At 39.9% G+C, this 27,963-nt stretch overlaps 2 protein-coding genes across 2 annotated transcripts; one reads left to right on the top strand and one right to left on the bottom strand.

Annotated features, from left to right (window-relative positions):
- The first annotated feature begins 281 nt into the window (after positions 1-281).
- On the top strand, positions 282-13,401 carry mttp (microsomal triglyceride transfer protein). Its single transcript, XM_069715431.1, has 18 exons — positions 282-358; positions 1,748-1,935; positions 2,127-2,270; positions 4,180-4,287; positions 4,382-4,498; positions 4,592-4,731; positions 4,816-4,966; positions 6,028-6,185; positions 6,331-6,499; positions 6,896-7,003; positions 7,166-7,378; positions 7,471-7,682; positions 7,817-7,914; positions 8,137-8,258; positions 8,376-8,603; positions 9,583-9,707; positions 12,199-12,369; positions 12,474-13,401. The coding sequence occupies exons 1-18, from the start codon at positions 298-300 to the stop codon at positions 12,619-12,621; spliced, it is 2,661 nt and encodes an 886-aa protein (XP_069571532.1). The 5' UTR covers positions 282-297; the 3' UTR covers positions 12,622-13,401.
- Positions 13,402-15,763: 2,362 nt separating this feature from the next.
- Positions 15,764-27,701, bottom strand: LOC138630827 (uncharacterized protein C4orf54-like). The gene is made up of 2 exons (XM_069715405.1): positions 23,318-27,701; positions 15,764-20,091 (listed from the first exon to the last, which is right to left on the bottom strand). The coding sequence occupies exon 1, from the start codon at positions 27,650-27,652 to the stop codon at positions 23,342-23,344; it is 4,311 nt and encodes a 1,436-aa protein (XP_069571506.1). The 5' UTR covers positions 27,653-27,701; the 3' UTR covers positions 15,764-20,091; positions 23,318-23,341.
- Between the last annotated feature and the right edge of the window lie 262 nt (positions 27,702-27,963).

Below are 27,963 nucleotides of genomic sequence, written 5' to 3' on the forward strand. Positions count from 1 at the left end.
GTCCACGCGCAGACGCAGACGCTGCCTTGCTGTATTAAAATGGTTACACCTGGCTGCATCCATCAATGGCAGAAGTTCTTGTCAAATCTGTGCTGCTCAGGTTAATGATTTGCTGGTTATCTCGTACTTAGTACTTGAGCGTGGAGTTTGGAGTCTGCCCTCCCTCCCGATAAAACTTAATAGGAGAAGCTAGGACTTGCTTTGCCTTTCTTTTTGGCCCCTTGGTGCAACTTTAGCCACTGACTCTGTATTTTGTGTGCAGGTTGGAATCATCTGGCTGCAGAAAGAGGACAGACAATGTTGACTCTTGTTGTGTTCTTGCTTTGTGCTGCCTCCTCGGTCTCAGCTTCTGCCAAAGGTGAGTTAAAGGGTTGTTGTGACATTTTTCTCCGAGTAGATTTAGTTGGGGTGTTTGGGGCCAACAGGGTCTGTCAGTACATAATTTAATGAAGACTGAATTCATTTATTTTTGATGAGAAGATGTGTAACCATAATTTATTTGCAGCTGAGATCTTTGACACTTTGCTTGAGGATTCTCTATGAAAGAAAAGTTGTAGCATTATTGATTGTCTTTCTGAGTATTTGTTTATCTGAGCTCTGTGTCTTTGAGCCTTTGAGCCTTTCAAATCCTCAATGAATGAATCCTGGCAGGAAACTACAAACGCATTCACTGTCTGTGGACACACTGCTGTTTGGTGACATCACTCATAAGAGGTGGAAGAGTAGAAACCAAGAAACATAAACCAATATAACGAACTGAAAGACGAATGTTTTCTTTTCTTTTGGTGTTTTACTTCTCATGTACCTGAAATGTCTCGGCTGTTGTTGCCAGTGGACTGACTGAAACAGAATGTTTGATTTGATGAAACCAGCTCAGCAGTGACGGGTGATGAAATCAAATACTGACACGTCAGTCTGTCTTCCCTCGTGGCCTAATGTCATGTCAGTGAGGTTGTCATTAATAATCAGAAGAGAGGGTATTATCTTCTATCAGATGGTACACGCCCAGTTAAACGGCCGCTGCTGATTGAATTGCCTTTATTCTAAATCCTCTGTCCATTTCTGTAAGAGAAATTAAAAAAAAAACTGAAAGAAAGAGCAGTGCGGTATGTTTGGTGGAAGTCCTCCTTTAAAAAAAAAAAAAAAAAAGGAACCACTCATGTCAATGGGTGAAATGTGTCGGAGGTGATATGGCCCACAGTAAAATGTATTTCATGTTCTGACATACAGAAAAAGACTTTGGTCCCTCTGCCAATTTTAGGACAACACTTTTTTTTTAATTTGGTATTGATATCAGTGATTTCTATGTTTTATCGCATGACAATTCAATGCAGCAGCAAGTGTGATGTTTGTAAATTATTTTGTTGTAAAATGATAATTCCTTTTTTCAGAGGTTTTAGTAGCTTCATTATAAAAATGATTTGGATTACAAGCACAGACTTGCAGTAAACTTTCAGATCTGCTGGTTTGAGTTCATTGATCACAACACTTAGTCATCTTTACTCGTAAAAGTTATATTCATTGATAATATTGCAGTTAAATGCATGGAGTGTTTCAAAACCATTTCTCATAGCTCACCTTTTAAAATAGAAGACGTTGCCACAATGCTTCCCACAAAGTTACTGACACATTTAGGGTGTTGATCAATGTGAATTGTGTCATTGTCTGAGCTGAAAGTCTCATCATAGGCCCTTCTCACTTTCTCCGATGTGTTTGTTCACCAGCTGTGTTTCCTGTGTTTCTTCAGGTGTTGCTGCTGGACCCCGGCTGAACAACAACCAGCTGTATAAATTCAGCTACACCACTGAGGTCCTGGTGAACAAGGCCAGGGGGTCAAAAGAGGGCAGTGCTGCCTACAGGATCTCGAGTGATGTGAACGTTAACCTGGTTTGGAGAGACCCGAGCAGCAAAGATGGCCAACTGATTCAACTGGTGGTATGTAGGCTCAATTATATACTGACAGAGGACATGATTTCATTGAGATAGTGTATTTTTTAATTGTATGATATAGTTGACTATGAGCCTGCGTGCATCGTTCTCTATAGCTCATGGTGTGTTGAGCCACAAGAAATACTGCAAAAAGGACTACAGGCTTTTGTTGGAATGAATAAATCTCTCTTTCGTAGATCTCAAATTTGAGGATCGAGCCTGAATCTCCCAGATCGGACCAAAAGAACATCCTCCATGGATCTACAGTCGAAAGCATTTTGGGGAAAACCAAACTGGCAGCTCTGACAAAACCTTTCTTGGTGCATATGAAAAATGGAAAGGTAAGAACAACAACACTGCTACTCTCTGCATTTGATATACATTTTCTGCACTCCTTGCTTCATGTATTTATTCAACCAGTGCCTTTAGTGGATTACATTTAACATGATAGGCCATGGGCATTAAACTAAGTAGGCAGAATAGAAAAAAATAAGTGTTTTAAATCCTTATTTAGTCAAAGTAGGTGTAATACACCTTTTAACATAGCATGTGAGTAAATATCAAAGTCTGCATTATAATCTTATGGAAGACATGCTGACATGATTAGAAAGTCAGTATTGAACTTCCACCACTCGCAGCACTGTTCTTGTCGTCTTCACAGCTTTGTTGAGCGCAATCTCATTGTGCTGCAGTGATGATGCTGGCAGGGAAATACCAGACGTGTGTGCGTGTACGTGTGTGTGTGAGCAGGTTCAGAGGGTCAAAGAATGAATGAAATTAATGAGTCTATGGGAGAATGACTGCAGGTTGGTGGATGATGATTGTACATAATTGCCATTCAGAGTAAACTGATTGTTGGATTATACATTTAAAGATGGCACTGGTTTAATTTTAATACTTTTGAAGAAAAGTGTTTGTGTTTAATGCCTTACTAGTGACCTTCACATCATTTGTAAATGCTTTGTTAAGCCACTGATAACACCTTGATAAATCATTAAAGGATTCGTTATGAGAAAGTGGAACCATTATTTCTAATATTCAGTATGTAGTGCAGTCAGTGTTGAATTGTTGTTCATTCTAGTTTTACAAGATACCAGGACTTCCCTTTTAGATATAGATGAATTACATGTTATCTCTCCTGCATGTAATGTATTTCAATTTGAAAAATATCACTGTACTCCTGAAAAAAAGAAAAGAAATGCCATTCACCTCCCACATTTTAGGTATAATTTAACTTCATGTCGGCTCAGTTTGGAGTACAGTTTTAGGTGTGAGGGAAATAGGATAGATGAGAGGTGTGGTTGGATTATTTATACTGATGGCAGGCCAAATACACAGAGTAGAAGTGGACAGTCTATTTATGGTGCTTCCATCTGATATTGTTGTTGAAGGCCACAAATAAATTACATACTGTATTGAAGACACTGTAGGATGATGTAATTGGCTGCTTTCTATGCTCATGACTGGGACACAGAGTTCATTATCAATCCAAACTAAAGCATCATTGGGGAAAGCCTCATTGGGGAAAGATTTTTTGTTAGGATGAGTTAAACCTGGGAGGTCATTTGAACCAGCAGGGCTTTGGATCCATAACACTTAAAAACAAATAAATTACGATAAGAGGTAAATAGGTTAACATGTCTATCAATGAGCTGTGCACTGATGTAAAAGAGTAAATTGACTAAACAGTAGCATGGCTCAGAATACATTTTAACGTATCATGTTGTGCCTATAGTTTATATGTCAACCAATACGTTTCAAGAAATTGCAGTTTAGAAATAATGTTTGATGTTATTTTAAAAAGGCCTCCATTACTTAATTTACCAACAAGTCTGATATAACTAACTTCAAGCAATCTTTAATAATTTTTTTGTTTCTGTTATGTTGTAAGAAAATTTGCTGATTTTTCATCAAACTATTGAAAATTTAGTATCAGTCTGTATTCCCAGTCTGGATTTACTCTTCTAATAATTACATGCGCTAATATACCAAAGAGGTCTGGGTTCGCTTTTGATCTGCACATCAAAGAACAGCATTTATTCCTGCATAGTCTCTGATGTCATAACTATGCCCACATGTTTCTGTACACAAGTGTGCAAAGGAAACCTGACACCCTGAAAGGCCTTGTTCCCTACAGCACAAACAGCCCTGAAGCTGCTTCTTTAACTGCTGGTCAAAGTGTCTTAATATAGATTGTTTGAAAGCATTAACTTATTATTAACATGTTGCTCTGTTTTTACTCATTTGTAGACAAAAGCATTTTATTCCTACTGGGCTGAACCTGCCACCATCAAGAATCTAAAAAGAGGCCTGGCCAGCTTACTGCAACTTCAGCTCAATACTGGGAAGGTTATCGAGGTAACCGGGATGATAATTCTCTTATCATTTATTTTTTACCATATTTTTATGGATGTAACTAATGTAAACAAATCTGACCTGTGTCTTTAAACAGAACGATGTGTCCGGGAGGTGCACAGTGGCGTACAGGGCAGAAAAGGGTAAAGTAACAAGAACCAAACTCCTGGACACGTGTAAGACTGCAGAGACTGGATTTACTACACACAGTGAGGTCAGTCAGCATCCAGACCAACTCGTCATGATCAAATATGAACTCCTGTGAGTGGCTAACTCATTATGTCTGAATTTGTACCTGCCCTGTCAGGTCTTGGGCGTGAGCAGGAAGTCCAGTTCTGTTACAGCGTTCACACTTGCAGACGGTTTCATCCGCTCGGCTGTGGCTGAAGAAACCCACACCGTGGCTGCTAATGCTCGCAGAACCATCGCAGCTAAAGTCATATCCAGGTAAATACCTTCATGGAGGATCAACCTGTGGTTCCCTGTCTCGTAATTGCACACTTTAAATGTTTTTCTATCCTTCTCTCCCAGGCAAACTCTGACATTGGTAGGTACAGAGGCGGGACCACTGGAGGCTGCTGGGAAGGATGTTACTGGGGTTGTCAAGTCAATTGATGTCAAACTGGCAGCTGTTGGTATTGTGGCTGAGAAGGTGAAATCCCAGTGCAAAGGCTGCCCATCAGTGAGTATCTTTTCACCTTCCTACTGTAAACCTTTCATACTCACACACAAACACAATTTTGTGTTGCTTTCAGGGTGGCAGCTGTTTCACACATTCTTGTGAACATAAAACTAAAACATCATACTGACCACTGACCTGTTTAGTAAATGGTATTATGAATGTGAAAGCTCCTTCTTTAAACACCAAAACGTTGGCCAGATTGTCTGAACTGGATTATTTGAAGACGAAAGTGAGCACTCTTGAAGTGTTGGTAATGATCCATCCTCACACAGGAAATCTGTGCACGCACAACTACAACAAATACAGTAATTCAAAGTTGAAAAAGGAGGCGAGTGTTTAATCTGGGAGCATTTACCATAAATACTTTGGTTTATAGTTTTACTGTTCGTCTTTTTAGTTTCTCTTTCAAAAAGGTTTGGTGAAGCTAGAGATTTGTCTGATTGCCTCACCACAAAAGTTTCTGACTAGTGTGACTTATTTTTTTAGTAGAATCCCTGCATGACTGCAATAACAATGTTCATATCATTCATGGAAATGATTAGCAGAACTAAAAATAACACTAACGTCTCAATAAATCAGAATTGTCACCTAACAAGAGGTAAGGTTTTTGATTATTATTATTATTATGCATGTGGTATCATATTGTTGTTTATTATTGTGTTTTATATGCTGCATATACATCATAGTATGGACTCCAGGCCCTCCTTTACATATAGAAATGTCATTTCAATACGCATTATAAGACTATCAGCACTTTCCAGTCAATACAAATGAAATTTTCTGTTTACAACAACTATTTCTAAATTAGTGAGTCTTTATTACTTGCAAAAAGACATGTATCATTGTAGGTGCATTATGATTCTTGCCCACTGCTCTTTTAGTCATTTTAGATCTTCTTCTGAGTATTAAAGGGGTCCAAGTTGAGCTGTACAAGTTATTATTACAAAATGACTCTTAAAGGCACTTCATTAGTAAACAGATCCTAAATATCTTTTCGCTATAATTACTGACCGAAAACGATCTGTCTTTTAATACGCTCTCCCCTGTGTCCTCCTCCTCAGCTTTTTGAGCATTGGCAGGCTGAAAAGAAGCAGCTGGAGCCAGGGAGCCTGTCCAAAGCCACGGCTCCTCGCAGCTTCCTGGCCCTCATCCAGAGCATTAGGAAGGCGTCCAGGGATGAGATCCTCAATGTGTTGAAAAATGCCAGCAAGACATCTCTGTAAACAGGCTCATCCTCCTTTGCTACATCATATTTACTTCCTGTTGACACTGTGCTGCTTCATTGAATTATATCAACTTTTAAAATCAAAGGCGTCTCGTCTCCGTCATCTTAACTCTGTCTAACTTCTCTCTGCTGGTGTCAGACCTCAGGTGGTGGATGCTGTGACCTCCTCCCAGACTCCTGCATCTCTGGATGCCATGCTTCAGTTCCTTAACTTCACTGATGCCAAAGGTTTGGTGTTGCAGGAGAGGTTTCTCTATGCCTGCGGCTTTGCCTCACATCCGAATGAGAAAATGCTCCGGGCTCTGCTGGTGAGTGTTGAGGCAAAGTGTAAGAGCGTCTGTCATGTAATACATACCAGTGGTTTGTGAGAAGAAATGGCGCTCTTTACCTGCAGTGAATTATAGTTATTGTAGGGGCTCTTCCTTAGAAGAGCAAATTGTGTTTGTGTACTGAGAATTCAGGAAAAGGCTGCTGTCCAGATGTTGAAAAGATAACACTTAAAGTTATCATTGTGGGGGTGAATTTTATTTTCAAGTTAACCAATATAATCAAGACATTCTTTTTTTGTTACTGGAGTGCAGCCTCATTCCTGAATTTATTTTGGGGAAACAACAAACAAACAATATGGTTTTAAATCAGAATGTTTTATTGATTGTGACAGCAATGTTTTCAGTAAATTGTAATGAGAAACGCTTTCTTTTCAGGATATTTCTAAAGGAAAGATCGGCAGCACTGACATCAAAGAATCAGTGGTGATCATTATGGGAGCCCTGGTCCACAAGCTGTGTCAGAAAGGAGGGTGCAACTTACCGGTGAGCTTCCAAGAAGATTATATAAATATAAAATTCAGTGCTTATTACAAAACTCTTTTTAAAGGACCAGAACTTGTGCATTTTCTATAGGTAGAATATTGACCGTGTCACCAAACTTGAATGAAGAACAGCTGAATGATGATGTTTGTTTTGACCTCTCAGACAGTGGTGCAGGTGAAGAAGATGATTTTGGACGGTCCTGACAGTACACGGGTTGAGTCTGAGGTCCAGATGTACCTCCTGGCCCTGAAGAACTCTCTGCTCCCTGAGGCCATTCCCATCTTTAACAAATACGCAGAGTCTGAGGTGGGAGTTTACAACACCATCGCCCTTACCGCCCTGCAGAGATACAATGTCAATCTCATCACCAGTGAGGTAAGCCACCGTGTAGACGACAGTTTATTTAATGAACGTTACGTGAAGTATAGACTGACACTGAATATTTTTCTGTCATCTAATTCTTTCAGGTTAAACAAACGGTGACCAGGGTTTACCATCAGAATCGACGAATCTATGAGAAAAACGTGAGAGCTGCCGCCGCTGATGTCATCCTCAGCAGCAACCCTTCGTACATAGAGGTCAAGAACCTGCTTCTGTCCATCGGAAACCTGCCCCATGAAATGAACAAGTACATGCTGTCGAAGATCCAGGACATCCTTCGCTTCCAATTGCCTGCCAGGTGTGTTCATGGATCCATGGTTCAAGATTTAGATTCCGAAAAACGACAATGCAACAAAACACAAAGCCGATTTACAGTTATGCAGATGACAAATTGAAAACTTGTACTGAAAAAGTATTTTCCGCATTTTTCAGCAAAGTTATACGACAAGTTATGAAGGACACTATTTCCCATAACTATGACCGTTTCGCAAAAGTTGGGTCATCGTCTGCGTTCTCAGGATTTATGGCACGTAAGTCAAAAACCTTCATCAGTAAGCTTATTAAAAAGGAAAAAAAAAAATCATAAACTTGTCTTTACATTTTTTGAAGTCCCTCAGCCTTAATCAATAAACTTTTAAATTGTCTTATTCCTTCATGTTTTAAGCAGATTTATAACATCATAGCTAAATGCATGCTAATTGTGTACTTTTAATTTCCATTGTGAGTGTAACAAAAAAATCTGCTCCCCACAGAAACTGCTGATGTGACCTCCACATACAGTTTGGACATCCTGTATTCAGGCTCTGGGATCCTGAGAAGAAGCAACATGAATATTTTTGGTGCTAGTAAAAAATCAACGCTACATGGACTACAGGTGAATACACAAATGATAATTACAAATTAGTAACCTAAGATTATCTAAAACTTTCATGTAGATTCAGAGAAATATCGGATGGACTTGAATTATATTTACGTGGGTCTTGTCTTCCAGGTGGCCATCGAAGCCCAGGGTCTGGAGTCACTGATCGCTGCCACTGCTGATGAAGGGGAGGAAGACCTGGAGTCGTTTGCTGGGATGTCGGCTCTTCTGTTTGATGTCCAGCTGCGACCTGTGACCTTCTTCAAAGGTTACAGTGACCTCATGTCTAAAATGTTCTCCATGAGTGGAGAGCCCATGAATGTAGTGAAGGGTCTCATCCTGCTGTCTGATCACTCTGAGGTAAGCAGGCACACTGAGATGTCGTTCACTCTAAACGGTAATTATCTACACAGTGCTCCCAGAAGTATCTATTCCTCTTTAAAACGGTGATAGAGTTACAGATAGTAGTTCAGATTCTTAAAAGTCATCTCAAGATAAACATCAGTTTTTTATCAATGTTGGAACAGCTTAAAGATATAAGTTTACAGCAAAGAAGAAGCAGAGTGACTGTTGCTGCATCAAACTGCCACGTGGATGACAAGGCATGTAATGTGTGGACTTTGACACTGGAGATTGGGGTTGAGGAGACGGAGCACTGTTTTTTATTTCAACCATAAAGGTAAACTTCACTGTAACCAAGACACACTATAGTGAAACGCAAACTAAATTTAACAAAATATTCACCACAGAGGAAGCAGATAAAAAAAAAAGAGCTTGCGTGTCATGTTGGGCAGCTTTTCTTCTTGATGTCGTCAGATGCAAACAGTATGTGTACACGGATAGTGAATGATCACATTTAACAGCTTCAGTTGTTGAGCTCAATGACGCAAGTGTGAGCAGGGTCTAAATGTGTACAGCTCGTACAAGGCTGTGGTATCTGACCAGTTGCACTGTGGGTATTTTGAAAGTAATGCTTTTAACTTTTACAGCTTTTTATAAGATAAGATTGCTGTTATTCTATATCTTTATCATTTTAAATGAATCCCATGAACAAAAGAAAACCGAAATAATGTGTGCATTTGTAAGGAACGATTTTCAGTCAGTCATTTTGTGAGCTCGTGAGTTTTTAGGATGTGTATTTGCAGACGGACAAAAAATAAACTATTGTTAGATGATTTGATTCTGTGTTAATTTTTGTCTTTTTTTATTTTTTTTTTTAAAGAATTCAATAGTAATAAGAAAATTATAGATGTAAAGCATTAACTAAACATAGTTTAGAATTTTCGGAGACAAAATTAGTCCTCTGTTGTATGATTTCTTCTTGTCTGCGGTCCTGCAGGTCATCCAGCTCCAGTCTGGTTTGAAGGCGAACGCAGAGTTTCAAGGAGGGCTGGCAATTGACATTTCTGGAGGCATGGAGATCAGTCTGTGGTACCGGGAGTCCAAGACCAGTGTCAACAACAGGTACAGCCCAGAAACAATAGTGTATATACAACATTTCATGGTGTGCAATCTTTATGCCATGGATGTAGGTCATGGCCTAAATAGCAGCTATGGAACATGATCAATTATCCCACTGTTTGTGAGGTAATGTAGGTACAGTATAGTGTAACACACTTACAGGTCAAAGGTACTTTGAAAGATAATTCTTAGAAAACAATCTTTGTGACTAAAAGAAAAGTCATTTCAGAACTTTAAGCCACATCATTCAACTGCAAATAGATTTGTGTTGAACTTCAGAAGCTCTATAAGTGTTGTCTGATTCATTTGTTCCAACGGCATTTTGGACACGCGCCAGTATTGTGCTTCACGCCTGTCTCACTTTTAGGTTTGTGTGGCTATGACGTCAGTTCTGTCTGGGTCTCTATTTTAAAACATTACAGGCAATGCAGAACAGTAGCGGCTGAAAATGGAGCTCATCATTGTGCTGGTATTGGTTAGCTCTTGGCATCCGGTGACGAAACGGGGTTTGAAGAGTAATATCACGGACTTTTAACATATACAGTTGGATTTTCCTCTGCAGGACAGACATCAGAACAAATCTCAATATTTTGTGTCTAACAAATGACTCTGAATTCACTTTCAAGTTTTGTGTTCTTTAAAAAAAAAATCATATCACCTGTTACGGTGCTTGTTAGACACTTTATTTATTTATTTATTTTTTTAATTAAAAAAATACATTTTGTTAAAAAAAGTGTAAAAATAGGAAACTATCATGTGTTTGGTTATCAGTATGAAAACTCAGGTATTGTGCTGATAATGTATAAAAAAAGTTTCTTGACGACAATATGGATTCTTACAACTGCTTAACTAAGCTTTTATTCATAACACAGACTGTGACACTAGGCTATTAAAACTACAGCTTCAGTGTGAGTCACATAGAAAAGTTGGAGGGGATTTTATGCGGTGGCAAGTTAGCGTGCAAATGACAACACTTCCTTTGAACAGGATCATGAGGAATATAAGTATTTAAATCAAAGAAAGAGTCTGATTCCTGTTTGTTTGGACTGTCGTCCAGTTTCTAGACTGTTGAGGGTACATCTTGGATTTGGATTCGAGGATAATTTGTGTGCAGGGGAATGGCAGAGGCAGGTGAATGGATCAGCATAGTTGTACCTCTTCCACTCTGATAATAGACTGTCAGGCTATCTATAGAAGCAGAACAAACCACACTGGCATCTTTGCTAAGGCATGTCTCCCTGTGCAAAGTTATAGAGTTTGGAGTGTCGAATGGTTGGCGCACGCTTTGATTTGAAGCTTTAGGAGAAGTTGTTACATGGAGGTTAAACTACACTTGTTGGTGTCTGAGCTTTACTGTGTTTTTGGGCCACTCATACAAACTGGACGGTAAAAATAAGGACCACATGCCATAATAGTTTTACCAAGGCCACAGAATATACTTGTTATTGATTGGCGACTATTTAACTGGTATTAAAAGCACATTTACTTTTTCTTCTGGTAAGCGGCTGTGGTCTAAGCAACAATTATGTACCAATATAGAAAATAATGTACTCTAATAATGTTTACAATAATGAACATTTTCACAAACCCATGTTAATAACAAGTAAAACACCATTTACCATGTAAAAAATCCTATGTGGTTTTAGGATATGTGCAAAATCATATCGTGTGGAGTATGGAAGTGATTTTTAAGACATTTAACATGTTAAAGGGAGTACATCACATGGAAAAACAACAATGTCACATGTAATTAGCTCACAATAATGCATTTCGAATACAAAAAAGCCTTTCAGATATGATTATTTAACAAATGGGCATATATTTGGGGTGTTTAACATATAAAACAGTAACATTTTCCATATGTCATATTTCACATCTGCTTTTTCAGCTTCATCCCAAGATATTTGGACTGATGAGAATTGTTAGGCCAGTCATAATTTTGATCTTAAAGATAAAGTCTTACTTATTTTAAATCTGAAAGTTATCCAATGTCCAGGCTAATGCTACTTTCAAATGAAACACGTGAGCTTATGGTTACGACATGGGAAGTTGTGTGCACCGTATGCTGCGAGTTCAAGTGGTTAAGTCGAAAGAACAGCTTCGCTGGGCCACGGCAACGTGGACGGCGTCTAAAGGCCACTGAGGATAACAATTTAGTAAGTTAGCAGGCGGGTAACTTAATTCAGGAAACGCAAAGACATAATGACAGAGGGAAAAGATGAGGCTGTCGGGAACATCTGTATTTTTCTCAGACGTAGTATTAAATTATGAAGAAAAAGTCCATACGACTAAAATTACAATACATTAACTTACCATCCAACGGAAAGTAACGTCCATTGACCCAACTATTTCTGAAAACATCAGTAAACGGATCACAACTGTCTCACAAATGAAAGCCATGTTGCCATGGTAACAATCACTGACACTTGGACTTGTTTTTTTTTTTATCTGTTGGATGCATTTAACTTGGTTTTTATTTTGGCTGTGCTTTCAGGGGAGCATTGGTGGTCACTGGCAACGTTACTGTGGACCTGGACTTTTTGAGAGCGGGTGTGGAGGTCAGCTTTGAAACCGAGTCATCGCTGGACTTCATCACTACTGTCCAATTCTCTGAATACCCATTCCTAGTGTGCATGCAGATGGACAAAACTACCTTCCCAGTCAGGTATTGTTCAACCCACTCTGCAAAAAAAAAGACATTAATTTTTCCTTTATTAGATCAACTTATAGAAAATTTAACTTTCTATTTGTTTTTGTTTCTTATTTCAGTGAATATCAAACCAAGTATGAGAGCCTGCCATCAGGGAAGAGTATTGTGTCACATAAGAGCAAAAAGCTGCTCATCCCCGGCTCTGAATTCCCTCTTCACCAGGAGAACTCAAACATGTGCAAGAAGGTCTTTGACTCGAACTGGTAGAGAAAACACCACGAACTATCCAAAGTGTTCATTGCATTCAGGGACAGTTATCACACCTCTACAGTGAAATAGCAGGTATTTAATACTCGAGCAGTGAAAGACCACAAAAGAAAAAGTGGTGAATGTTTTTTTAACGACACATGCAATGTTTACATTACTGAGTATTTAAGTCATTTAAATTCAACATTTTGTTTCAAATCAGATTTTTTTCTTTTTCTTCTTTTTATAGATTTCTTTTAAAGTGTATTTATGATGGGCACATGCGTACGTTTTATTTGATGTGTCATGAATAGTACCGCTGTAATTTCCTCCAACACAGTTACAGTTAAGAGAAACATGTAAATATCTGGAGACAGTGGATTAACTTAGAAATGCTCCTTCCTGTTAACATTCCTTTATTTTTAATTAAATGTCTTTTTGAGGAGGATAATTTTTTTTATGTCACTGTATCACTGGTACATAAGTTATTTCAAGTCTGTGAACAGAGTAATGTTATCAATGAATTCCTATTTAGTAATCTTGCGGGCGATTTTTTTTTTTTAAATTGCTCCCACAGAGACAAGACGTGTTTATTGACTTTACTTTGTACTTACAAGATTTGTGATGAAAACTGAATCTACAACGGTGAATCCATCAACACTTGAATTTATTTTTTTTACCTGGCTATAATTGCTGTATATCTGAAAATGTTTGGGTGAATGGCTGTAAACTTGTGTTTCCATATTTAGGAGTCTTATTAGATTTGTAATTGGCTGACAATAAATGTGCACTGGAAACATGGTTCTTTTTTGTTTTGTTTTATGCCTCTACAACTACAATAGTCACAGCTGTTTTCAGGTTGTCCATCCGTCTGTCCAGTTCTCGTTAATATGATATATCGAGAATGCTTTGAGGGAATTTCCTCAAACTTGGCGCAAACTTTCACTTGGTCCCAAGGATGAATTGAGTCCTGTTCACACGAACACGCCACTCGGCAACCAGTCGGGGTGGTTAAGTGAGATAAAGTTAGCATTTTTTTCTAAATGTAGTTGTAGCGGCAGTAGAGTTTTGGCACATATGGTGATCAATGCTGATTAACTCAAGGCTGCTCCATTAGTTTCAAAATGAACCCGAGGTGCATTGATCTGGAAATGGTTCCTTAAGAACCAGGCTAATGAACGTTCACTTGGACTTAAGGAGGAACTGATTAGATCTTGGTGAAAGGTCAAGGTCACTAACTTCACATTTATTTGCTGTTGCGATATTTCAGAAAAGACTTCAGGGAATTACTTTAAATTTGGCACAAACACTGACTTGTACTCAAAGGAAATCTAATTTGATTTTTGAGGTCATTGTGAACACAACGCCATAACTCAGGACTAGAAGGGGAGCTTGGGACCATGTCTCACATTTGGCTGAATATTGAATTGGTGATGCTAATAAAAACTGAAATCCCCTGATATTTCCTCTATTGCCACCATGAGGTTCATGTTGTTGAATTGCTATGAAATTTGGCACAGACATTCATGTCCTTGACAGGCTGGAGGGTGAAATCTTTACAGTACTTTTCATTTTGCTAAATCATCAAGCCAAAGGTCCAAAGGTACATGACCAAATATGGGCAAAAACGCAACTAGAAAATTAACTAAGCTGAGGCACATGGTCAATGTGAGCATGTTATCATGCTGACATAATAGTTAAAAATATTGCTGTGCCTTCATAACGACTCACAGAGCCACTTGATTGATTGTAAACTCTTGGTAAGCCGTGAAAGGAGGCTCTTGCCTTCTGGATATTCTGAGCGGAGAATACCACTATCTGGAATCAGATCCTTTCAAGACAGAAAACTCTTAATATAAACTCTTCTTTGAACTTTTATATATTACAACAGACTTTGAGATACGTTTTTCTTTCTACCCCATGCTGTATAGGCTTAGCATGCATTTTAGCAGAAAAAGTTCAAGGAAACCCATGGGCCTCATTTGAACTGATATTTTGTGGTGGTCTATGCAGACAAAATGTACTTTATTGACGTAAATGTAACCCACACTTAGTAATCCAGGTGAGGCAATAAATCTTGACTTTTCCGGTGTCACAACTGTGACATAAGAGCCCCTACTGGCATCCAAACACAACAACTGGGCCTTAATGTAGATTATTTGGAAACCACGGAGAGCAGCTGGGGGCAAACCAGTGTCTGCCAGTCTCGCTGCATCCATGGCAACCAAGTAAACAGAGCTGCAAACTGTCAGGTTAAACTTAAGCCTTGCCGGGTGATGTTTCAGTGTCACCAGAAAGATAATCTTGCACGCTGGCAGATGCCAAATGTGTACTTCTGTTGGCATAAATCTATTCGATTGCCTTTCACACGTTTTTTTTTTAGGTTTTTAGTGGTGAAATTTAATCAGACCTGGACCTGCAGGCACCCACAATAATTAGGTCAGGCAGACAGAAGGGAATAAGATTTGTTCAGAAACTATCTATCAAATACTCAAAATCAAATCAAAGACATGCTGTGTATGCACAGAGTGAATGACTGGACACACTTTAGTGAAGAGCATTTCAACAATACTGCATGTTGTTTATTTTCTAATGGTAAATAGATTAAGAATTACTATTACATTTTTTTTGCTATATCACATTCTAGTACAATGGGATTTGAAAATGGTTTGTATTTTGAAACTATAATGGCCTTCTATATGATACGTTATATAAATCATTTATTTTTGGGGTTATTTGGGGTTTCCAGAACTCAGATTCGCAATTGAGTTCACCAGTTATTGATAGTTTGACCAGTCAAATGGATGTCACAAATATTTTGGCATCCCAAGCCTTTTTAATGGCTTGAAGCATTAATAAATCTGAAATTAAACATTTATATAGCTGCTGATTAAGAATCCCTTGTAAATAGTGCCTAATTAGAAAGTACATTTTATTTTTTATCCTGCTCCAGGAGCTGGCTAAAAGAACATAATATCTATATATTTATTCATAATGTGCCATGATGATTGCTCTAACAAACAAATACTGTGGTTTGATTACATATTTACTATTTCATTTCCTTAATAAAAGACCCACATTTTTTTGAGGACAGCAGCAAAACATATTTCATTAATACAGATTGAGACATTAAACAGATTCAAATGGACAGAAACATGTTCAGTAGCTTGTATTTTGAATTTATTGCAAACATATGTAGGCTTGTCAGTCTACATTACACTCATTCATCATATTCCACACTTTCAAGCTTGTAAGTGCAAACACAGCACCCACTTCTTCTTTCAAGGTATCTCACCGCTGTCATCCCGACCTCTGCCTTTTACTGGGGCATCCACGCAACACAGTTGACATCGAACAGACTGTACACAGTACCACCATATGACTTTATAGCCATTAGGACATGTCATTCAATCGTGTTCCCCTTCTCTTTAAACATTCACATACTTTATATGCACTCTGTATGCACCTTTCTCAAACCATCTCACCCTCACTTCCCCTCATCCCTCTTATTTTATACAAAATCAAGCACTGATGCAGTCACTCTCCCTCATTTAACCTCAAAATCAGCTATTTTTCTTGAAGGATACCTTGAAGAATGTTTTAAAAGAAATTATATGATCTATGTTAGAGTGCAACTTTGGGCAGAATTCAACAGAAACAATTAAAAAGGATTTAATTTTAAAATGAACAAGTCCACATAGTGCCACTATCACCATGTGTTTACAGCCATTCCCTGCTGTCATTGTTGGTGACACAATAGAGACAATCCAAGTGCATTAAGTACATCATTATTCACAGATAAAAGGTCATAGAGGATGCTAATAAAATGCATGTGTTTTTTTCAATAATAAGATTTATGTTAATATCTACATTAGAATAGCTGGTTTACTGGAGCTTACAAATTATAACATTTCTTATGTATTTTGATTTCACGGCTTGAAAATGATATATATGAGCTCAAATAAATCATAAAAAATAGAGAAATATGTGTTAATTACTTTGGACAATTTGCTTTTCAAACTCTATGGCAAGAGGCAGCATCTCTCAATTTGGACTTTTTCATACTATCAAAAGTTGCTTTGGTATTTATTTATTTATTTGTTGACAAACCTTTGGCTTTTTTTATTTCTTAAAAATGATTTCCATACAACAGATTGTATACATTTAGAATAAATCAATATTTAATAGTAGAACATTTTTATTAGCACTGCTAACTTACTCTGGGGTTAATTAGTTTTGAATAACAATAAAAATGCTACTTATAAGAAAGTGTTATTAATTTAAAATTAAAATTTTAAGTCACAGTGCATCTTCAAATGCATTAAATGTTGGAACATCAAATTGCTCTAAAAAGCAAATCATGATCAAAGTCAACAACAAATCTTCCAAATCACTGCATGAATTCACATCACTTAAAATGAAATCAGCTCATTGGGCAATTTATATAAAGTGTGTTGTCCCAGAGATAAAACAATATGTATTTTACATGAAGGTACAAAGACTGACCAGCAGCTCCAAATACCATTAATTTGTGTTGAATTTTGAAACATGCTTTAATAGCAATCTACAGTTTGGAGTATTCCTACATGGATGCTGGTATAACTCAAGTCAAGCACAATGACACATGAAGCCCTGCTGCATATTCAAATGGAAACAGGACGGAAACAAGAAAATAACCTCAGAACTTCACTGTAAAGAAGACATGAAAACGATCTTTAATTCTAGTCTGGATGTCACTAATTTGTTCTCATTTGAATGAAAACTAATTTACACTAATGCGAGAAACTGACATTGCTGTGTGTGAAGTGTAAAGATGAAGCGACTGCATGTACAGTCTGTACGCTCCTGTCTTCAGTGAAGTAACATAACTCCTCGTTGTACTCACAGAATGTTCAAATGCCATACATAACTCACAGCCACACACACATTCAGACGCACACGCATCAACTCCCATCTCATTACACAAAAGTGTAAACTGAACCCACACAAATAGAGGAAGTTATCCTCTAAATGTCTGAGCTGGCTCTGACTCATTAGGCTCAACACACTACGTAGTGACCTAAGTAAAACCGTTGAACCAGAGTCCCAGCTCTGTTTCATCTGAGCAACACACATAGTGTGTTTCTCCTGTCACTGTAACATACCAGGAGCGTGCTATTAAAATATAAACATACATCACTTCATACAGCATACTAGTTGTGTAGGTATTAGCAGCATTTTGGGAGTCATGACACAGAAGTTACACAAACTTTGTCTGCTAAAACAAACATGGAAATGTTACTGCAAATGTTGAACACTGTTTCTGGAGAGTAGTAATACGATACATAGCAATGTCAGGTACATATTATTTTACTAGTATTCAATTAGGGCATTTTAAAAAATATTATAATTTCAAATGTAATAATCTTAATTCCTCTTCTGACTGAACTGTGATAGAAAAAAATTCAACATTATGCGTTAATCTGTGGAATTTTTTTTAAAATTCCATGCAGACAAATGGTCCCTGAACATCGGATGTATTTCCTGTAAATTTATACCTTATTGTGAAATTTAAATCAAGACTATGTAACTTTTGCTGAACAGCGACTCCTGTGGCCCCAAGCACCAATGACAGGACTTTTCGCACATTGACGTTCCCTTTATTTTACGTAAGATAGTTGGAGTCACTTGCTTTAAAGACAATATCAACATTATCCACCAGTCCATCACATCGTTTCTTAAACCTAACCACATTCTTTTCCTAAATTTACAAAGGGGTTTTGGTGAATAAACCTAACGCACCTTGTGCTCATGTCTGAGACACCAGCGGGTCTCGTTGGACAGACTCGTGTGGACACAGGCCAATAAAAAAGAACAAGCCAAGAAGAATATGGACATCTCACAATTTTAGAGGTGTTATTGTGAAATGGTGGACCAACATAGCTATTACACATTTTGATGCGAGACTGGTTTAGGTCCCGGTAGGGTATTCTGGGTCTACCCCGTGGTGTCCTTTCAGTTGGGTCTGTCTAGAAAAACTCAGAGAAATCAGATGTCCGAACTATCTCAGCTGACTTCTCAACATGAAAAGCAGCAGTTCTTTTCCAAGCTCTTTCCAAACCGCTTTTCTTACCACCCGAAAACTCATTTTGGCTAATTCCAGATATTATCTTATTCTTTCAGTCATCAACCAAAGCGAATGACTGACGGTGAGGGTTGAAAATAAGATTGAAGTCACAGCTCGATGAAGGCAGGAGAACCACTTTATCCACAAAAAGCTCAAATGCAGTGCTCAGAGAACCACACACCTGCATACACCTCGGCTATGGCTAGAAATTCTGTTTGTGAAAATCACTGAATTGGTGGCAAAGCAAAACCCTTGCTGAGCCCGATGTCCACTGAGAAAATGTTTGACTTCTTATTGAAGATGTGGATCCTGCTCTCTGGTTCCCTAATGAATGAATGGCTCATAATAATGGCCCCAAGGCCCCACAGCACCCAAGTATCCGTCATAAGCTTTTTCCAAGTCCACAAAACCTTGAGCCTGGATGGACAATGTCATGATCCCTCCAGGATTTCTGCAAAATTAAACAGCTGGTCCACTGTTCCACCAGCTGGGTGGATCAGAGAATAAAGCCTCCTTTCCATCAACAAGACAAAAGCTTTCCCAAGCAGGCTGAGAAAAAGTCTGCTTTCCAGAGGATACAGGAGAAATTCTTCTGAATTGCAAAGGATTTGTTTTATTGCAGTGCTGCATTTGGCCTCTGGGATAAACAGTCTCCAAGGCTGAGTCACTGTGATGTTTCGAGCTCCCTAGACACATCAATACTGAGAATGAGAGCAATGGGACCACACCCTGGAGACAACAAACGTGTCCTCGTCTATTGTTGAAATCTGTGATATCCAAAACACAATATTAATAGTTCCATATGTGGTGTCATAATGTCAGCAACAAGACTTTTGTATTGATGGTCATACTGGACAGATGCTCTAGAAACAAACCTTCTCAGTATACTGACTTAAAGTAAAATGTATTTCTTATAAATTCAACCTTTTATTTTTAAAAGCACAATTGTAATTTTGTTTTCAAAAGTTACATAGTCTTGCTTTAACTGCATTAAAGTCATATTATCAAAATAGTGGCTTGGCCAATAGTGAATGAAACTGAACTGTGCCAGAAGACCTGTCTTGTTTCCTTTTGAATAGACGTGCTGCAGGGCGCAAACAGCATTTAGACAGAGATCAGAGCTCTAGACAGCAGCTGAATGGAAATAATTTAAAAGCAGATTCATATCAGGACATCAGCCAGAGAGTGTGGCTGAATGTGTTAACTCTACAAAGTGCTGCAATGCATACAGAATACAGTAATGTCTGCTGCAAGGACAAACAACACAACAGAGTGGGGGCAGGGGGATGGTGGTGGAAGTTGTCCTGGGAGCAGATCAGAGGTGTAGTGAAGGGGTGAAAACTGCACCTACAGTGAGCGAAGGCAGATTTCTTCAGCAGGGATATCTAGGGGTGACAAAGAAGATAACACATGGGTGTTAAACTCAGAAGGAGGCAATGAACACAAGGTGAGATTTTAGAGAAATGTCACTCAGTTTTTGTCTAGTTTATGATAGAACTTGTTGTTATAAGCCACTGAATGCATGGACTTTACAGTCTGCAGGGATCCTGGTCCTGAACCAGCTGACTGGATTCAACCAAATCACGACCGGGGGCACGCTACTTCATTTGTTTACATAGAAGTTATGGAGGTTGGCATTGCACTCCACCTCCTTCTCCCCATTTAGGAATAAGCAGAGGGGAGGGGGCTATAAAAAGTTGACCCCTTCTCAGTCCTGCAGACTCGCTTCCAAGCTGGAGCTGCAGCAGCATCTGATCTCTCTGAGCAGCTGTCCTCTCCCTGCATCAGCACAACAAATACTTTACATTGCCTGACCTTTTCCTCCTGCATCACTATCCCAGCCATGCCCCCCCCCCCCATGTCCCTACGCCCCAAACACTCCTCCACTGGCTATACGCACGCGCGCACGCACACACACACACACACACACACACACACACACACACACACACACACACACACACACACACACACACACACACACACACACACACACACACACACACACACACACACACACACACAGTGTTCCCTTCACACCACTACTCAACCCCATGCTAGGCCCCTGCCTGCCACGCACCCAGCTGACAAGTATCCCTCATGCTCATGCAGTTGTATTATTGCTCTGACACATTAGCTGAGAATGAACTGGCTAGTTGTAAGTGTGAATATGTTAGTGAATCAGAAAGGGAGAATGAATTTCCTTTACTTTTATGGGGGGCTTCAGCATGTAACAAGAGATATCTGTTTATTTTATTGCATTTATGTCTGTATTTGTGAGAAAGTCATTAATACCTCTGTAGGTTGGATTATTGCAGTGTTGTCCTGTAGATGCTTAAAAAAACTTTTGCTGGTTGCAAATTATAAGTTTTTGTCAACAGCGAGAAGCAAACATGGTGAAGCCACTTTTAGTAATTCTTCACACGGGGCCACCCTCTTTGATATGTTTATTTTTTCCAGTGCACTTTGATCTTATTCAGTTCTGTTCTATTTAATATGCCTTTATTTTTAATACAAAGGTATATGTATTTGATTATGGTGCATATTTTAATAATATTTATCAAAGCAGGAACATTTTTATAATCAGTTATAATGAAAAATGGTGGAATTTCACATCAGTGGAGTCATGCCGAGAATGTCCAGTTGAATTTAAAACAATAATAATGTATTTTTTCAGAGCTTGTGCTTGGTGAGACTTTAGCTTCTGACGTAATATAAATTGTAATATGATTAGTTTACCTTTGTTGTGAATAAAAATTAATTATTTGTTTGAAACAAATTATAAAACTCCACTTGTTTTAAAAGAATTCAGAGAAAAATTGCAAAATCTGTAAACATGAATTAAGTTGTGAAAACTATAAACTTTCATTATTGTGTTCAGCATTTGAAGATCTTAGAAACCTGCACAAATAAACTGTGTGTGGATAGACATTCGTCAGGATAAGTGGGAAAATACTGTTTTCTTTCACAGAATTTTGCCTAAACTTCAGTGTTATTTTGTTTTCCCGGTGCCCTATATTGTACACAGTCTTTCCAAAAAAATAATTTGGGATTTTGGAAAACTTTTAAACTGCATATTCTGATTATCCTTTTATAATAGGAATTTAATCGTTTTAGCTGATCTTTTTCAAGTGAATATATATCTGACTGACCATTAAAAATGAAAGAACTATTAGTCCAACTTGTTCAGGTTACATGAGATGTCATTTACAAGGAACGAACACATTAATGAACTATAATGGTATCTGAGGCATTAAAGCATTTATCACTGATTAAGAATAACGTGATGTAAGGTGTCACTAATTGAAATAGTTTTCTATGACACGTACCAACCCTGAGAATAAGCCGTGTAAACAAACTCGTCTCACACCATCAAAATAACCCGACGATGTGTAATGCAGAGAAAAGCTCTGGGCTGCGACTGAAAATCCAATCTCATAGCAAGTCCAGCTGAGCTCAGAGGAGTCATGTTACCTGTCATGAAGCTACTGCATGTCTATTAACACTGACATGCCACCGCCAGACTGGCCAAGATGGACTTCTGCACCAGCGACATTTCCCGGACAAAAATGATGCAAAAACTCATGAGTACCTCCACACAGGTCGTCATGACTCTGAATGTGATGCTCGCTGCTGCAAAATGAGGCCACATGTAGAATATGCAACTCTGGATTATTTGTTTCCTTAAAAGTGACTTACAATAGCACTCTCACTGCTGTAACTGAGTAGCCTTCCCATGTATACACTGGTAGACGTCACAATGCCAAGACTTATGAAGAAGTTGTAATGTCGTCCGCATTCATGAACTAAAAACAAAAAACAGCATTGCTTCAGCTCCATGCATACAAAAAAAATTTAAAAAAATGTAATCCTTAAATTTATCTGAAATTACATATTTGTACTGAATTCAACTACAGAGTGACATCAGTACATTTCTCATGTTGTCCAACCAACATATCCTGAAAATATTCTGTTTACTATCAGACACAACAAGGAAAACCTGTAAATCCTCCCATTTGAGAAACTTGAAAGAGAGAAAGTTTGACATATCTGATTGTAAAATGATTTAAATGAGATTGGTCTGACCTTTAAAGTGTATGATAATAGAATACAGTCCAAATGCTGTTGTCAGGTGTCATGCTTTCATGAACGTATGCAACCAAATTACTTTCTCAATTGAATGAATTAAGCCATTGTTTTACTCAACTTTATTGTTACCTCATTAAGTTGAGCAAGTTTAACACTTCTTGAGAAATACATTCAAAAATAAGCCTACTTTAAATTGAATACCATTTAGATGAATATACACATTACTCTTTCCAACCTTTATGGTTTCTGATTATGTGAACTAAACTGACCTGCAAACTCCCATTACAATGACTTATAAACAACAGTGTTTGTGCAGCTAAATTGGCCATGAACTAGAACATATTTTATCTGCTTCCCTATATTCAAATGGTGAACAATGAATGAATGAGGACCCATTTCCATTCACTCAGATCAGAAAAGAAGAGGAGAAGGATTAAAGAGGACAGTACTTCCTCTGGTAAAGAAGAGGAGGGTATCCTTACACAGAAACTGCCACTAAATGAACTCGTGAAGCGAACTTACATGTTAAACGAGAGGTCGTCTTGGTCACCGATGCTCCACTACAAAACTCATTGTTGTTCCGTCAAAGGAGGGAGGAGCGATGATTCTTGGACCTTGTTGCGTCGTGATGCTGATAACTGGCTTTCTGTCAGAGCTGGCTGCACTTCCTCTGGTGGTCACATGTCCCAAACTCACAGGTAGCTGCAGTGACCCCTGCGCAGCTTCTCCTGTTGCACTGTAATACGCACTCTCTGCACCTGACGTGTTACTTTCCAGCCGAGGACTCCTGGCCTTTTTGACAATTTCTCCACCTGCATCCTCAGAGTGACAGGGGGACTGTGGCAAAACTGCCTGGGCTGCTAAAGTGGGTGAGGGGATGAAGCCTGGGTAGATCATGTAGGTGGGGGCGAACGCTCCTGGGCTGAGTGCCAGGGGGGACAAAGACACAGGCACGGTGGTGACGGGGGTGATGGGTGCCACAGGCGAGTGAGGCATGGGTACATCCACATACTGGCCCGTCTCAGGGTCAAACAGTCTCTTGGTGGTGGCCTGGATGGGGGTGTCCACCAAGTAATAATGTCCTGTTGTGGGGTCCAAAAGCATCTTGCGCTGGGTTTGCGGAACTGTCTCTCCAGTGGACGGTGTGGGTGACGCAGTTGGTACAGAGGGAGAGAAACACAACACCTGCTGTTGTTTTTGAAGCCCGGTTGCCGAGTGATGGTAGATGGTTGCGGCTGGATACTCCATGATTAACGGGGACCTTTTCTGCTCGGTTCCCTTACTGTCACCTGCGTTGGCTTTACTAATGTTTGAACTGCCCTCCTGCAAAACAGGCTCTCGATTCACCACTTTGATTTCATTCGTGTACCCCAACCCTGGTATGGTTAAATAGTTCTCAGAGTCTGAGCTACCCTGTGTGACAGTGGGATTAGTGGGACTGACTTTGACCTTTCCCTGCTCCACCTGGCCATGTTTCCCCGGCTCTATTTTCACCGACAGTGGAGCTGCCGGCGTCTTTGAGCTTTTCACAGTCAATGATGTCTGCGGCGCCGAGCTCTGTGGGTTACGATTTGAATTAACGCTGACACAGGTCTTATTGCCAAAATGAAGGATGCTTTTGTTAGTAAATGTTTTACTTTGCTGTGATTGTGTTTTGAAGGTGTCGTTGTTACATGGAACATGTATGATATTCAAAGCTCTCTTATCTGCTGGTGGTTTCCCTGTTTCTGTGGTGTTTACTAAAGACTGAGAAATCCTGTCAGTGCTCGTTGAATCCGGCTCCTCTGCTCCCTGCTCCTCACGGGCTATAAGTGACAACACGTGGCTGTCTGTGACAGGGTGTGAAGCTTGAGTTTTACGCTTCCATTCGTTTCTATCAAAAACATAAAGTTGCTCCATTGTTTTGACTGCAGCTTTTAGTTTCTCCAGAGCATCCTGTTTTGGTAACGTAGGCTCATTTCTCCTGTCAGCGGCCTCACCTGTGATCTTATCCTGCCTCTGTTTTGTTGGTTTGGTTTCAGGATTTAGTTGAATCTCTGATTGTTCAGGATATCCCTGCTTGGTTATGACAAGTGGCACCCTGTTATTTGTGCAATGTGAGGGTGTATTTTCACTTTGGGTTGTTTCAGATTTGGTGCCTGCCTCAGCTTGTTTCTGTGATTTTACATTTGTTTTAACAGAGTTGCATTTAATCACAATAGGAGATGGCAATAATTGTTGAACTGGCTCCATTTTGACCTTTTCCTCTAGTTTATCAGCTGCTGTGGAACATTTACTATTACTGTTATCCAGAGAAACAAAACGATATGAGCTTTTGACCAATTTACGCACATCCCTGACATGATATATCGGTGTTTGAAACTTGCATTTGGTGTCTCTTATGTCTCTAACGGTGAAGTTTGGAACCTTATCTGCTGTAGACAAAACGTGGCATTTTGTATCATCTACTGCCCTGAATGTGTTGACATTGTAACTTATTTTTGGGGTTAACAGGTTGGCGATATTCAGTGTACAGCCCTTATTTTCTTTCACACTTCTCAGGCATATCTTTATCTCAGGTGGTTTGCCTCCCCTCTTGTTGTCGTCTTTGCCTGTTTTTAACTCGCATGTCTGTGAGCCAGCAGCTGCAACTGTGACAGGAGTGGGTCTGGTTAAATCTTCCTTTGGAAGTAGCTGGCAGCTTGGAACAAATAGAAGTTTTGTTAGCATGCTGCTGGTGTCTAATCCTTCTTTTGCTGTTGTCTGTGTGTCACTCACAGATGTAGGTTCAGCCTCTTTTGTAGGTTCTGGCTCATCTTCTTTTAGTGAATTAAATGCACTACTTTGACTGTGGATGAGTGCCGCTTTTTGAGGCTCATCTTGTCCCTTTTCTGAATCGTCTGGTGCTCTGTTGCCTTTCGTCTCCTCTGCAGGGCCACAGGAACTGTCGCCCTCCAAGCGTTGATCATCAGCAGAATTAACAGTGAAGGCTGAGCCTGATTCTGACGTTTGCCTTTGCAAGCCTCTTCCTTGACTCCTCTCTTTCATCCTGTCTTGATCTTTCAACTGAAAACAGGGGGAGGCTGCTGGGTACGTATCACAGATCTCCCCCCTCTCCATTTTGCGCTCCTGTTCAAACTGCATCTTTTTTGAAATCACATTTTTCAAAAGACTTGATGCAAAAATTGCCCTCTTGTGTGTGTCTTCCATGCCATCTGTATGATTATATTGCATCTCACACCCTGACCTGGCCAGCACCGTCCCGGTAACCTCATTGGATCGTGCCTTCTTGGAGCATTTAGGAACCTTTCTTCCTTCGTGTGATTCAACATTACAACGGAAATTCAAAGTGACTTCTCGCTTCGCCGGCTGAACAGGATCCTTCAGTTGGATGTTTTTACTAGAAGATGTTGCTTGCTGCGAAGTTGTTTTCTTGTTTAGGGCATACATTTTGGTCTGTGGAGCTTTAAGGCCGGTAATAGACTTGCCATGCCTCTTACTGTCCACAGTCTTATTCATTTCCAGTGTTGCGCTGGAAGTCTTGTGCGCAATAACGCTGCGTTCTCTTCCCCGCGATATGTTTCCATAATTCCAGTCCACATAAGCCGACCATTTATTTAGCCCATATTCCGACACGGATGATTCACTGGAGGTGCTAAGATTAATGGCATCGAAGTATGGACATGCCAAGCTCCGAAAAGACTTGGCGGTTAAATTACGCACCTCTTTATCAGCGTCGTCCAGTTCACTGATGGAGCTGGACGCTCCGCTGGAATACTCATTAATATCTTTCCGTCTTAGTTTGGTTGCAAGGTGCTGACGGCCCGGAGCAGGGATGAAATATTGGGCTCTATCGCACAGGGGCCCCGCTCTGGCGCCAGAGCTCACAAAGGAGAAATGGCTCCTGTCTCCAAAGTGTTTTGTGTAGCCACAGGTGCTGTCAAAGACACCGACAGGGTCGTTCACTGCCCTGGATGATGTTTTTATTGATAAGTGGATTTTTCCTGTATTAGGGTCTCCGCTGTGGTTCTTGCACACACTTTCATCTGAGCTGGCACATTTGTCCGAGTCACAAAGATCACTCTCCTCCTGCTCAGTGCTGACAACTGCTCCACCAAGATTAGACTGCACTTTCGCCTGGCTCCTGCCTTCCAGTATCAAAGTCCCCTCCTGGGTGTCATCGCTTTCAAAAGAGGCGTAATCCACAAAGGAGTAGACCAGGTTGTTGTCTTCAAAATCCCAACACGTCCCACGCCCCAGGTCGTAATCTACGTCGTGGTCGAGCTCGGTCAACTGGATTTCGTGCGTTGTGATATAGTGGGACTCGTCCTCCACGGTGTCGGAGCCGCAGTGGTCGGACAGCACCGCGCTGGCGCCGTCGTCAGACTCCGTCTTGCTGTTCAGATACATGTCCGTGTAGTGGAGCTCGTCGCTCTCACTGCACCCATGTTCGCTGCAGTCACTCTGGTCGAGCTCGGCCTGGCGCTCCTTCTCATTCTCCGAGTCCTGATCAATGTTGGGAAGTTTGGTCAAAATTTCCGATAGGGGCTCAACCGATATAGGCGGGGGGAAGGTGTCCAGCGTGTCCTGTGGCTGATCCTCAATAAACTCATCTGAAATGATTTCACTCTCCCTGTCATGCTCCACCTGCTTTTTACTGTCGCATTTGATTACAGACAGCTGGTTTCCCTCCCCAGTAAAAGTCACTTTCACCGTTTTTGGGCCGTCAGGTTTCATGTCCAGATCCACATAGTTGGACTCGCCTCTGTTCGTCTCAGTAGCGTGGTCCTTTCCGTCCTTATGCTTGTCATATGTGAGCAGCTTCCTGTGAAGTCCGGTGTCATCTCGGTAAGTGAGAGTTTTCTCTGCTGCTTCCATTTAGTCCGGTCTTACCGTCAGGTGGTCCTCGTTTACGATGTTGTCCTTACACAGGACGGAAAACTCTGCAGGCTAAAGGGACGGAGGACGGAGAGCGAGGAGGGTGAGAGAGGGAGGGAGTGAGGGAGGGAAATGGGGGAGTCCCGAGGAAGATCCCATGATGGTCCCTCTGATGTGACTCTCAGGCTTCAGCAGCTATTTTATTTTACAACCAGGCTTTGTGTAACTTTGGACAATGTAGTCTTCTGAAACCAACATTCAAAAAGTTAGTTTTCAGCACCTTTTCTGGAAGAACAGCTCCCCTGAATGAA

Source organism: Brachyistius frenatus, unplaced genomic scaffold (assembly GCF_029030835.1).
Source record: "Brachyistius frenatus isolate BFR_SWC_R1_liver_20210118 unplaced genomic scaffold, ASM2903083v1 Contig_142, whole genome shotgun sequence".
Classification (NCBI taxonomy): domain Eukaryota; kingdom Metazoa; phylum Chordata; class Actinopteri; family Embiotocidae; genus Brachyistius; species Brachyistius frenatus.